Source organism: Anomaloglossus baeobatrachus, chromosome 7, assembly GCF_048569485.1.
Source record: "Anomaloglossus baeobatrachus isolate aAnoBae1 chromosome 7, aAnoBae1.hap1, whole genome shotgun sequence".
NCBI lineage: Eukaryota > Metazoa > Chordata > Amphibia > Anura > Aromobatidae > Anomaloglossus > Anomaloglossus baeobatrachus.
Window position 1 is genome coordinate 240,540,190 of NC_134359.1, and position 12,517 is coordinate 240,552,706.

The 12,517-nt window shown below is 49.6% G+C and overlaps 1 protein-coding gene across 1 annotated transcript; it reads right to left on the reverse strand.

The window, feature by feature from the left end:
- Positions 1 to 675: 675 nt before the first annotated feature.
- Positions 676 to 9,896, reverse strand: RPS15A (ribosomal protein S15a). The gene is made up of 4 exons (XM_075319125.1): positions 9,759 to 9,896; positions 9,593 to 9,672; positions 5,770 to 5,855; positions 676 to 808 (listed from the first exon to the last, which is right to left on the reverse strand). The coding sequence occupies exons 1-4, from the start codon at positions 9,889 to 9,891 to the stop codon at positions 715 to 717; spliced, it is 393 nt and encodes a 130-aa protein (XP_075175240.1). The 5' UTR covers positions 9,892 to 9,896; the 3' UTR covers positions 676 to 714.
- Positions 9,897 to 12,517: the final 2,621 nt, after the last annotated feature.

A 12,517-nucleotide genomic window follows, 5' to 3' on the forward strand; every position in this document is an offset into this window, starting at 1 on the left:
AGGAAAGACACTGGCTATGGCAGGTCGGAGTGTCCCCTTAACCTCTTGTGCTTCCTGTCCCAATTAGGGCGGGAGAGACTACCTCCTATGCTGTCATGGAAGGGACTAGAGACAAAAAAAAACAAAAAAAACTTATGAATTTACCAAATGGCTGAAATGACAAAGTGAAAAATTTAAAGGGATCTGAATACTTTCCGTACCCACTGTGACTCAGGCATACAATCCACTGAATGTAGTTTGTCATTGCTTGGTGGTGATGCACAGACCTAGTATATAAAGGTTTTTGTTTTGTTGTTCAACATCATGGTTTCTGTAGGTCACCAGCTGGATATTTGGGCCTTAATCAAATTCCATCCATTGTGCAGCAGTCACACAATCGTCTATTCATCAAATAGTGTGAGGACAGCAACAATCAATCGGGCAGGTCTTCATTTGATAATTCTTTGGCCTTTTGCTTCAACCAATGATCCATCAGTTTCAAGGAACACATTTGGGATAAGATGTGAGACTGCTCCACATGACATCATGAGCGCCCGGCCTGCAGAACGCATGGAGATCTTGACGAAAGCAGCAAAGTGTTACCAGTGCAAGAGGGGCCCTGCCCCGGCCTCCGGAGCGGTTTTGGCACACAGGTACAATTCATTGCAGAACACACATGAAACACAGGAGACGGGATTTTTGAGAACAGTTTATTTTCCTGCCTGTTTTGTACATTTAGAAAAAGAATCCCAGGATTTTTCCTCCCGTGTGTTTTCGCCTCGCTTCTTCATGGTCCATGATGCCAGCTGAAGTGGTGAGCACAATATACCTGCAAGATTAAACCGGGAGTTTATAGGACATAGAAATAAAGGTAACATTACATACAAAGCTTGAATATGGGTTATAAGGAGACTTTCTGTAGCAGTGTATATAATCAGTTATATAATCCGTACAGACGCTGTAGTGAGGACACTCACAAATACAGTGATCAGTAACAAGATCACATACAACAGAAAAATAAGGAGCTGCAAGAGCCCTCCCCCCATCCTTGATCTGGGACTATATTTAAAGGGTGGTCCACTACAAAGCATAGTGGCCATATCGGCGTAAAGCTAAGAAAAGTTTATTTTTCTAAATACCTTCTGTTTCAAACTCTGCCTGTGAGTGGTGCTATCGTTGACCGCTCATCCCCCCCCCCCCGCCCCCATCATGTAACCCAAGCTGCATTGACCTCTGATGTCCGGTGATATCACGTCAACTTCCGGAATTGGAAGTTGATCCGGCATCACCGAGACAGGACCCAGTATCCGTTAGCGTCTGGGCTGTTGACGGCGTTACACTGCCCATCACAGCCAAGTGTCGCTCCTGCTTGCGGCATTCTGGGTCCCGCCTCGGTGATGCCGGGTCAACTTCCAATTCTGGAAGTTGAATTGACATCACCAGACATCAGAGGGCACTGCAGCCCGGGTCATGTGATGGGGGATGAGCAGATAGCGATAGCGCCGCTCACAGGCAGAATTAGCAACAGAAGATATTTAGAAAAAGCCTTCTCACAGGTTTACACAGATGTGGCCACTATGCTTTGTAGTGGACCACCTCATTAAATTTAAATAATGGGAGTGGGCAGCACAGATTATATGTTTAGATAGAAATGCCACCAGGTAACTAAAGGGGTGCAAGTAACCCTAATGTAACCGCCCCGGTAACAGAGTCAATTTTCTATCAAACGTGTGGCCAGAACTTCTGGGTTGGGGATCCTAACCTGCTGAGCGGACTGGGAACCCACATGCCTCCATGGCAGATCTCGCCCTTTGGACTAAACCCAGTGCTCCCACATACTTTAGAGCAATTACTGTTCAGTAACTGCTTAGTAATGATGTGACTGTTCGGATACAGCTTAGTACAGTACATGGCTGGGATAGTGCAAAAAACAGCACAAGAACAGTCACAGAAGGTTGTGAGCCCATAACCCAGAAGATCAAGCCTGACTTTCGGAACAAAGTTGGACCCTTTGGTTTACGCCTGAGGACTTTGTGATTGTAATATTTCTAAATATTGCCTCTGGCCTCTGAGGCTGACCCCTCTTGTTAAAGAATGTCTATCTCAAATTTGTCTAAGGCCCTGCTGTTCTACTGGCCCACAATACGACACGGTGGTGAAGAAAAAACAGAATTACAGGCTAATTCAGGTACTGGCAAAACAGAAGGGGCGTTTTTTCTTAAAAAGGAACCCGTCACCAGATTTGGTGACCAAGCTGCGGCCACCACCAGTGAACTCTTATATACAGCATGTTAGATTGCTGTATATAAGAGCCCAAGCCGCTGTGTAAAACATAAAAATCACTTTAGAATACTCACCCAAACTGTCGGTGCGGTGTAGACTGGTCGGATGGGTACTGGCGCATTTGATTTGCCCTGAGTGTGTATGACGTAGGACGAGTCATGCACCCAGGCTTCAGGAGGACGGAGACACTCATCCGACCAGTCTACACCGCACAGATAGTTTAGGCGAGTATTATAAAGTGATTTTTACGTTCTACACAGCAGCCTGGGATCTTATATGCAGCATGTTGGAATACTCTATATAAGAGCCCATTGGGGGTAGTTGCAGCTTATAAGCCCCAAATCTGGTGACAGGTTCCCTTTAATCTGGGGGCTCAGTTTTGCCATATTGTTTTATGTAACCTTATGTGTAAACAATGAAAAATATCGGGGAAAAAAACAACAAAAAAAAAAAACAACATGCAGCCAGATTAAACTTCTTAATTCATCTAGCTAGAATCTGAAGGTTAGGTCACTCTGCTAGGAGTAGCTTCTAAATAGCGGAGAAAAAAAAAAAAATTTAATAGATAAATCACATTACACAATATTTGGTCATGCAGTATTTTCTCTGCAGACTGCAGCATCCGCATCTTTTTGGCATTTGTGTTCAGCTGGACCGGTGCCGATCTGCTGAACGTCCAGAGCTCCAGGCTCTAACCAGCCGTGTACAGAACGTACAGCATTAAATAAGGGTACTTTCACACTTGCGTTCAGCGCAGTCCGTCACTATGGAGAATAGCGCAGTCCGTTAACGCACTGCGCTATTCTCCATAGACTTGTATGGATGACACGCTGTAACACAAGTGTCAGCGTTGCATGCGCTGGACGACGCAGAGTCGTTATTTTGACGCTGCGTCGGGCAGAAAGAACGCAGCATGTAACTTTTTTTGAGCGGCGGAAACTTTTTTTTAAAAAAAAAAAAACAGAAACTTTATGTGGTTTCTCGGTGGCCGAACGTTCAGCTGAGCGCCCGGCCGCCGGCTATTGAGAGCGATCAGCTGAGCGCCCGGCCGCCGGCTATTGAGAGCGATCGGCTGAGCGCCCGGCCGCCGGCTATTGAGAGCGATCGGCTGAGCGCCCGGCCGCCGGCTATTGAGAGCGATCAGCTGAGCGCCCGGCCGCCGGCTATTGAGAGCGATCAGCTGAGCGCCCGGCCGCCAGCTATTGAGAGCGATCAGCTGAGCGCCCGGCCGCCAGCTATTGAGAGCGATCGGCTGAGCGCTCACAATAGTCTGCTGCCGGTAAAGCTGTAAAGAAGGGAGAAAAAAAAAAAAGCTTTCCGTTTTGTACGATCTGTTGCATCCGTTGTGCCATTATATGCAACACATCTGTTGCATCCGTCACACAACGCAATGCAACGGATGCCGTTCAACCCAAGTGTGAAAGTAGCCTTAGCCACACAAAAGTTTTACTACAGATGCCAGACATGCAACTTGCTGTCCATAGATGGCATAGAAATTCAACGACTGGTTATTTTTCAAAAAGAAGGGGGGGGGGGATTTCCTTCTACTTTTCTGCAGTCTGCACTTCAGGCCTTGGCTCACAAAAAAAAAAAAAAAAAAAAAAAAAAAAAAACAACAACAACAACTGGGGCACCTGGAAATACACAAGTTTTTGAAGCAATGACCTGAAGCCACCCTTTCAGCTGATTAATCCCTTTACAGTGGCCATTTTTTACTCTCCTTCCCAGAGACATAACTTTTTATTTTTCTGTCCACAGACAACTACTCGCTCAATACTAGTCAACTATTCGTACTCATTATTGCTGTTGGCGAGTACTGTCCGCTAATCGCGTATTACGAGTAGCGGGCACAATGCAAGTCAATGGGAAATACTCGCTAAGTAGCGAGTAACCCGAAAGCCGTACTTCTCGTGTGAATAGCGAGTAGTACGGCTTTTGGGTTACTCGCTACTTAACGAGTATTTCCCATTGACTTGCACTGCGCCCGCTACTCCTAACGAATATGTGAGTAGTGGACAGTACTCACTAACAGCATAGAGTACAAATAGCTAACTACTCAGCACTAGTGAGAACTTGTTTTTGTGCAGAATGAGATGCATTTTTGATCACCACCATTCATTTGAGCGATTATGGCAATACCAAGCATCCAGTTTGAAGATTTGAGTGGTGTGGAAATAAATAAAATACATAAATGGGGGGTGGGGGGAGAATGTCATCATTTTCTAAGACCCATATGGTTTTCATCTTACTTTGTGCGGGGAGTGAATATTTCTATTGATACCATTTTGGGATAGATATGACATTTTGATCACTTGTTCCAGCATTTTTTTGTGGCGTTTCAGCAAAAAGCGTAATTGGAGATTAAGTTTTTTGTTTACCCATCATTATTTTGATCACACTTTTCTGAATTTGTTTAATGTGTCAAATTTTCCTTATTTTGATAGCGTCATCGCTTGTGCTATATACAGCAATGTCACAACATTGCTGTATATAGCAGAGATCAGTGTTTGAAGCCCAGCCACAGGCAGATTTCAAAGAAGTGCTGCAATGGCAAATACAGAGGTCCTCAGCAGACCCTCCCTGCTGTTACCGCAACCAATCAGCCTTCCGCAGTCGCATCATGGGTACGCAGATGGGCGCGCCCACATTCTGGCACATGTTAAATCCCACTATAAGAGTTTCATAGCGGCTTCACCTGAGATTGTTAGCGACAGGTCCTGTATAATACACAGCCAATACCTGCAGAGTGAGCCCGCGAAATACACCTACTTCTAACTTGTGTGTCGTACATGTACAGTGGCGGATGTGTACGAGTTCAAGGGATTGCCTAATGTTTGCTACTGAAGAAGAAAAAAAAAAAAAAGCTTATGCTCCCTCCCGTGCCATTCCAGCACTTGCATTCCTGGGGCTCATGTGAGGCTGTTACATCACGCGAGCTCTGTGCCCAAACACCACAAGCTTCACGGTTCCCGCGTTGAGACAAATAAGTAATCCCCAAAATCTGAGCAGCGGCCGGTGATTGGGCCCAGGTATCGCATGCTGTAAATTCTCATGTCAGCCCCAGGAGAGCGAGAGAGACCGCTGAAATAGTCCAAGAAAGTATAAACTTTTATTTTAATGGGGCAATGAGAAGGGGTTGTCCTAGTAGTGAACAACTCCTTTAAGATAGGACATTATATTGGTGGTGGTCATACTCCGCACCCGTCAGGCCGCGCACCGCAGCCCCTACAGTTTACACTGCATCATACAGCACGCCTACATGCTTTTAGCAGCGGTTGTAGTGCGGTGTTACTGCTCAGCACATCAGCTAGTATAACATACTGCGCAGTATGGAGTGATGGAAATAATAAAGGGGCACAGCCACAATCTTGCATGGCCTCCACCAATCTAATATTCGTGGGCAATCCTAAAGACAAGTCATCACTGTTAATAATAATAAGATACATAACCTTTTCACAAGTAATAGATGTCCATTATATGAAGGATATAGGAATAAGAAGGTCTTACCCGAACTGACGTGAAGGCAGGAGGTTGTTCTGCCACTTCTCCAGGTCCTTCAGCTGCACATCAAATCTGGGGCTGATCACGCCACACTGCAAATTACCAGGAGTCACATTAACATACAATTTACTCACGTCTTATGTGGGACTGTATAATTAAAGAATGGACGTCAGGAACACCAATGGTGTGAACAAGGTGCGAGACTCAAAAACATACAACTATACAATAGGATGAAGAGTTGCACACCAGTGTCAATGTATATGGGAATAATGAAAAGCAAAACTGCTATGGGAATGCTAGACAAAAATATAATGGACTATCTGAAAAAATGAAACATGAAAATGGAATGTGCATAACTGCTATGAATAATAGGAATATAAGATGTTTAGCCATTGTATTGATCAATGCAAAAGAGCCCCAAAACCAACGCCAAGGTAATCTCTATTTTTGGGGTCCCTAACCTATGTGTAACCTCACCTGCAGTTAAACTTGCTCTGTATGGGAAGCAAAGGACCAAGCTATATATGTGAAGGGAAACAAATGGCTGTGGGTGGGGCAGGGTTCTCAGACAGAAAGTGCTACTAACTAAAGAAGGTATGTCTGGAACTCCATGGTGTGAACAAGGTGCAAGACTCAAACAACTATACAATAGGATAGAGTTGCAATGTATGGGGGAATAATGAAAAGCAGAACTGCAAATTACCAGATGGAGTCACGTTAACATCCAATTTACTCAAGTCTTGCGTGGGACTGTAATCACAATTTTATTTTGAGGAAAGGGGGTGGGGCTGCAGTGACCGTTTCTTTGATCACATACTATATACTGCAGCACCACTTTCTTTTGACAACGCCTGTGACTGAGCATCAGAGGAGTACCAACATAGCGGACACAGCAAGACCTCGGCTGCCATGGAAACCCCGTCCTAGTGTCCAGGGGTGGGGGAGTGGAGCACACAAGTGCACACACCTACTACAATCACGTTATTTCAATGCCACCGTCAGTGACTGAGTGGTTTATATAACAGATCTCAATGCTAGCGACAATCTGTGCTGTTAAGAGGCAGATGATGGCTGTGTATCGCAGCCGACATCTGCCCTGTATGGAGCAGGCTCAACTTTCAAGCCTAGTCTATACAAGCTCAGCAACTTATGTAGAGTTAAGTCAAAGTACAGAGTCAGAACAAAATACACCGGGTTCTTCTGTAACTATGAAAACAAACCACCAAAGCACAAAAATATTTGACAGGTCTGCCCTTGACCTAGTCTTCAGCTAAACAGGCCAATAAGGTTCTATACCAATAGTCCCCAACCTGACCTTGAGAGCCACAATCAGCTCTGAGACGTTTGCGAGCCACATCAAGCTCCTGCCCCCCCCTCACAGGAGTGACAATCACAGCCCCCATTACTATCGTTAGTGTAATGACAGCAAAGCTTTTCAGCAAAAATCACACTGAGGCAGCATACCAAGATCCAGGGAGTCCCACCATACCCCCCATTCAGATCTGCTCTTCTGTGTAGGACTATTACAACCGTCACCATCTGGAGACCTGCTCTTCACAGCTGAGTGCACGACCTGGTGCTAATATACAAGCTGGAAACCAGCCACAGATCATGGTCCTGTAAGCCACATGTGGCTCCTGAGCTACAGGTTGGGGACCCCTGGTCTATACAAATATCACGTACACAGTGTACTAGTGATCATACACAATACTGCTGATGAATGAGCACAGATCTACAGGCTCAGGAGCAGCACACTATAATGCACGTCTCCTCATGTACCTTATATTCACAGTATGGACGCCGACAGCCCCTGTAATTACCAGTGCAGGGTCTCAGTGAATTATTGCTGTGTGGCGGCAGAGTGAGTGGATCATGCCCGCTGCAGGGCCAAAATGTGAGGAGCTGAAAGGCCACCGCATCAGCAGGTCCAGCTCCTCCACCATCAGAGGCCTCACCATACACCTTGGATGTGTTTACTTATTTTTTATAATCATCTTGTAACTTAAAAAAAGGGATCATCTTTGTAAGATTGCACCGTAAAGCGTTACACAATGCCATGAAAACACTGAAGATGTAAACGGTACTCTCCACACCGCTCCTGCCAAAGATCAACCACAAATTCTAAAACCACCCAAACACAATAGAAAACCTCCCCTACAAACATGATCTGCCACATCCTCATTTATAGGGGGCGGCTGGCTGTCAGGAATCCCACACACTGAGACCACAAAGCCCAATCCATTGTTCCCATCAGAGATCAGTATTAAATGGTCAGTGAATGCCATAATGTCAGCAGGACTGGCCCAGTGTCTGGAGTGTGTGAGGGACTCCTGCTCCTCCGGCCCGGACAACGTGGTAGACGGATCAGGTAGCCACCAAAGCGGTCTGACCAAGGACGCCTCTCAGGTGTATGGGGGAGACAAGAAAGATGGTGGTCAGGGGAAACGTTTCTCCAGCAGATGGCCGTGTCCCAAGTACAGCCACCTTTATTCTCTCCCTATTAACATGTGCATTTATGGTGGAATTGGGCAATGCAGATGTGAGCTGACCGAGCGCTCCTACACCAGATCATACCAGCCTGCACATGGGCTTTATCTCTATCACACGTATATTTTCCATAATGTTATACAGTTTTGGGTTATACAGGCATTCGGTTCAGACGCGTCTAAGGCTAGGTTCACATTTCCGTTGTTTATTAATCAGTCACAATCTGCCGCTCTGATAAACAACGCAATACATTTGGCGGATTCCGTTGTTTCCCATAGACTTGTATGAGCAGCGGATTGTGACTGATGCCCTTGCGTTGCATCCGCCGCCCGACTGATCATCGGGCGGCAGGAACGCAGCATGTAGTGTTATTTGAGCAGTGGAATCCTTTTGATTTCGCTGCGCATGCTCTCGGCGGCCGAACGATCAGCTGTTCGTCCGGCAGCCGCCTTCTGTGAGCGATCAGCTGATCACCCGGCGGACGGTTAATGATAGTAATCAGCTGATTGTTCACAATAGCCGGCTGCCAGGAGATCATCTGATAACTCTCAAAAGCCGGTGGCCGGCTATTGTGAACGATCAGCTGATTGCTCATTAACCGTCCGCCGGGTGATCAGCTGATCGCTCACAGAAGGCGACTGCCGGACAATCAGCTGATCGTTCTCGCTCACGATTTACAACGGAATCCACTTTATGATGACAATGAATTCCAATTCTTGTCACCCGTTGTACAATGCATCAGTCGCAAGCGTCACGCAACGCATGTGGCTGATGCAAAACAACGGAAATGTGAGCCTAGCCTTAAAAGGCAAAACTGCAACATCACAAAACTCAGCCACGAAAGCTACATCCACGCAATTTCAAAAATGCCACCAATGTTGGATTATTGTGTACAAACATCAACTTTAGACAAATCAACAAGAACCCGCTATTCCTCACTACGGAGCCTTAAAGCCATTATTAACCTGTTCTTACATGAGAGCATACAGGCCGGGTCACTGCTGGTCTCAAGAAGACCCCCGGGATGAATGCAGCTGCTGAGCACAGGAATACTTGTGATCATTACACAATGCAAATGAATGGGCGTCCATATAATACATGACGGCACCAAGACAGCCAGAGCAACTCTCCGAATAACAGGGGATACCTCAGCTTTTGTATCAAATGAGTAATCCCCCTATATGCATAAATGGGTTTCGGAATACCAGAGGCTTTCCACCCATGGGAAAAGATTGTTGTAGAGTCCATATAGTCTTATTGCAAAACCAACCCCGTGCCTCCCCCCTAAACCTAATTACTCCTCTTCCATAGAGGGGGTCGGCGCTCGTACTCGTGTTCTCACCTTGTTCAGTCTGCCTGTGAGATTGACGACGATTTTTCCGGCCCGGTGATCATCAATAATTTCAAACTCTCCAATGTAACCTGTAATAGAAAACCACAAGATTAAGGTCAGGATCTGCCACAACCCCAGAGAATAAGGAGCGAGCAGGAGAGGGATGGGGTCTTACCATGCTTCATCATCACCGTCAGGAAGCGCACAATCACTTTTGAGCACGGTCTGATGAGAACCTGGCGCTTGCCACGTTTCTCTGCATTGTTGATGCTTTTAAGCGCATCGGCAAGTACGTTCATACGCACCATGGTGCCTAGAAGAGAAGGGACCAGACGTCAGACAACAAACAAGTATCAATGCCCACTAGAGCCACTGAAACCACGGGCACTGTGCACAGGGCTTCTCTTTGGCACTCTTCCCCCTAGGGTGGCACGGACAATTTAGCCAAGCGGCATTGTGTTGAAGCCAGCCCGAACCATGCGTGCCCATGATCTAAAGAGCTTAACATCTGCAGTGGCCCTGGAGGAGGGATCAGGAGCCAACTGCCCGCTCCTAGCAGACCTCAGAGGCCTGATTGGAAAGGATCTGTGCATGTTCGGTCTCCGTTGCTAGAACTCAGCGGTGGCTGGTTTCCAAGGCAACTAGCAGTAAAAATTAAAACCTCGATTTTTTTAAAAGGGTTCGTTCAGGGAAAAATACTAGATATAATATGGAAAGGTGATAACAGAGCGGCGGGGGACCGAGCAACGGGACCTGCACCGATCGTCAGGAACAGGCAATTAGCCCTGCTCGAATGGAGCGGCGCTGCAGACAATCAGCCACAACCCCATTCATTCCTCATTTTACCAGTAGACGCACAGAATGAATGGAGCAGTGGTCAGCCATCCAAAATGCTGCACCATCTTTTAGAGGACGAAAGGTCTCCACTCAGCCCATCACCAGCGGGCGGGCACCCATCCACCAGCAGAAGGACAACTTCCTGGACAATCCCTTTAATTGCAAACTTACAAGTCCCATCACATACAAGGCAAAAGATGCAGCCTCTACCAGTGTGGAACTACGGGGGCACCAGGCACGCAGAGAAAGAGGGGGGTGGGCAGCGGCACCAGGCACGCAGAGAAAGAGGGGGGTGGGCAGCGGCACCAGGCACGCAGAGAAAGAGGGGGGCAGCGGCACCAGGCACACAGAGAAAGAGGGGGGCAGCGGCACCAGGCACACAGAGAAAGAGGGGGGCAGCGGCACCAGGCACACAGAGAAAGAGGGGGGCAGCGGCACCAGGCACACAGAGAAAGAGGGGGGCAGCGGCACCAGGCACACAGAGAAAGAGGGGGGCAGCGGCACCAGGCACACAGAGAAAGAGGGGGGCAGCGGCACCAGGCACACAGAGAAAGAGGGGGGCAGCGGCACCAGGCACACAGAGAAAGAGGGGGGCAGCGGCACCAGGCACACAGAGAAAGAGGGGGGCAGCGGCACCAGGCACACAGAGAAAGAGGGGGGCAGCGGCACCAGGCACACAGAGAAAGAGGGGGGCAGCGGCACCAGGCACACAGAGAAAGAGGGGGGCAAGCGGCACCAGGCACACAGAGAAAGAGGGGGGCAAGCGGCACCAGGCACACAGAGAAAGAGGGGGCCAGCGGCACCAGGCACACAGAGAAAGAGGGGGCCAGCGGCACCAGGCACACAGAGAAAGAGGGGGCCAGCGGCACCAGGCACACAGAGAAAGAGGGGGCCAGCGGCACCAGGCACACAGAGAAAGAGGGGGGCAGCGGCACCAGGCACACAGAGAAAGAGGGGGGCAGCGGCACCAGGCACACAGAGAAAGAGGGGGCAGCGGCACCAGGCACACAGAGAAAGGGGGGAGCAGCGGCACCAGGCACACAGAGAAAGAGGGGGGCAGCGGCACCAGGCACACAGAGAAAGAGGGGGCCAGCGGCACCAGGCACACAGAAAGAGGGGGGCAGCGGCACCAGGCACACAGAGAAAGAGGGGGGCAGCGGCACCAGGCACACAGAGAAAGAGGGGGGCAGCGGCACCAGGCACACAGAGAAAGGGGGGAGCAGCGGCACCAGGCACACAGAGAAAGAGGCGGCCAGCGGCACCAGGCACACAGAAAGAGGGGGGCAGCGGCACCAGGCACACAGAGAAAGAGGGGGGCAGCGGCACCAGGCACAGAGAAAGAGGGGGCAGCGGCACCAGGCACACAGAGAGAAAGGGGGGAGCAGCGGCACCAGGCACACAGAGAAAGAGGGGGGCAGCGGCACCAGGCACACAGAGAAAGAGGGGGCCAGCGGCACCAGGCACACAGAGAAAGAGGGGGGCAGCGGCACCAGGCACACAGAGAAAGAGGGGGGCAGCGGCACCAGGCACACAGAGAAAGAGGGGGGCAGCGGCACCAGGCACACAGAGAAAGAGGGGGGCAGCGGCACCAGGCACACAGAGAAAGAGGGGGGCAGCGGCACCAGGCACACAGAGAAAGAGGGGGGCAGCGGCACCAGGCACACAGAGAAAGAGGGGGGCAGCGGCACCAGGCACAGGGCCTTGTAGTCCCCCCGATATGAAGCACCGCACAGGTCGGGGGCTCCGCAGACTCCACTACTCTCCCGGGGCCCCACAGCTCGGCTCCGGGCCCCGCAGAGGCCGCACAGGTCGGAGCCGCAGCCCGGGGCCCCTCCATGGCGCACCACTGAGGCGGGAGACAACACGGAACCAGCCCCGGGCTCGGCCCCAGCCGGCCGCCCTCCCCGGCCCATACCGGGCTCCCCAGACAGCCCCGCTCCTCCCCCACACGGCGGGCAGATGGCGGCGCGCTCCGAGGCGGGATGGCGGAGATTACAGCGGATCTCAGCCAGGCCCGGGACAGAGACTCACTCACCGGCTCTGCAGTATGGCGGAAAGAGGGAGGCGGAAGAACTCGCGGGGAGATATGGGAAATTT

Excerpts from the sequence above, each read along its gene's own strand:
- RPS15A (XM_075319125.1), bottom strand. The coding sequence starts at position 9,891 with ATGGTGCGTATGAACGTACTTGCCGATGCGCTTAAAAGCATCAACAAT. Across the intron at positions 9,673-9,758 it reads GACGGTGATGATGAAGCATG|GTTACATTGGAGAGTTTGAA; the intron begins GTAAGACCCCAT and ends TTTCTATTACAG. Across the intron at positions 5,856-9,592 it reads TCACAGGCAGACTGAACAAG|TGTGGCGTGATCAGCCCCAG; the intron begins GTGAGAACACGA and ends GGTAATTTGCAG.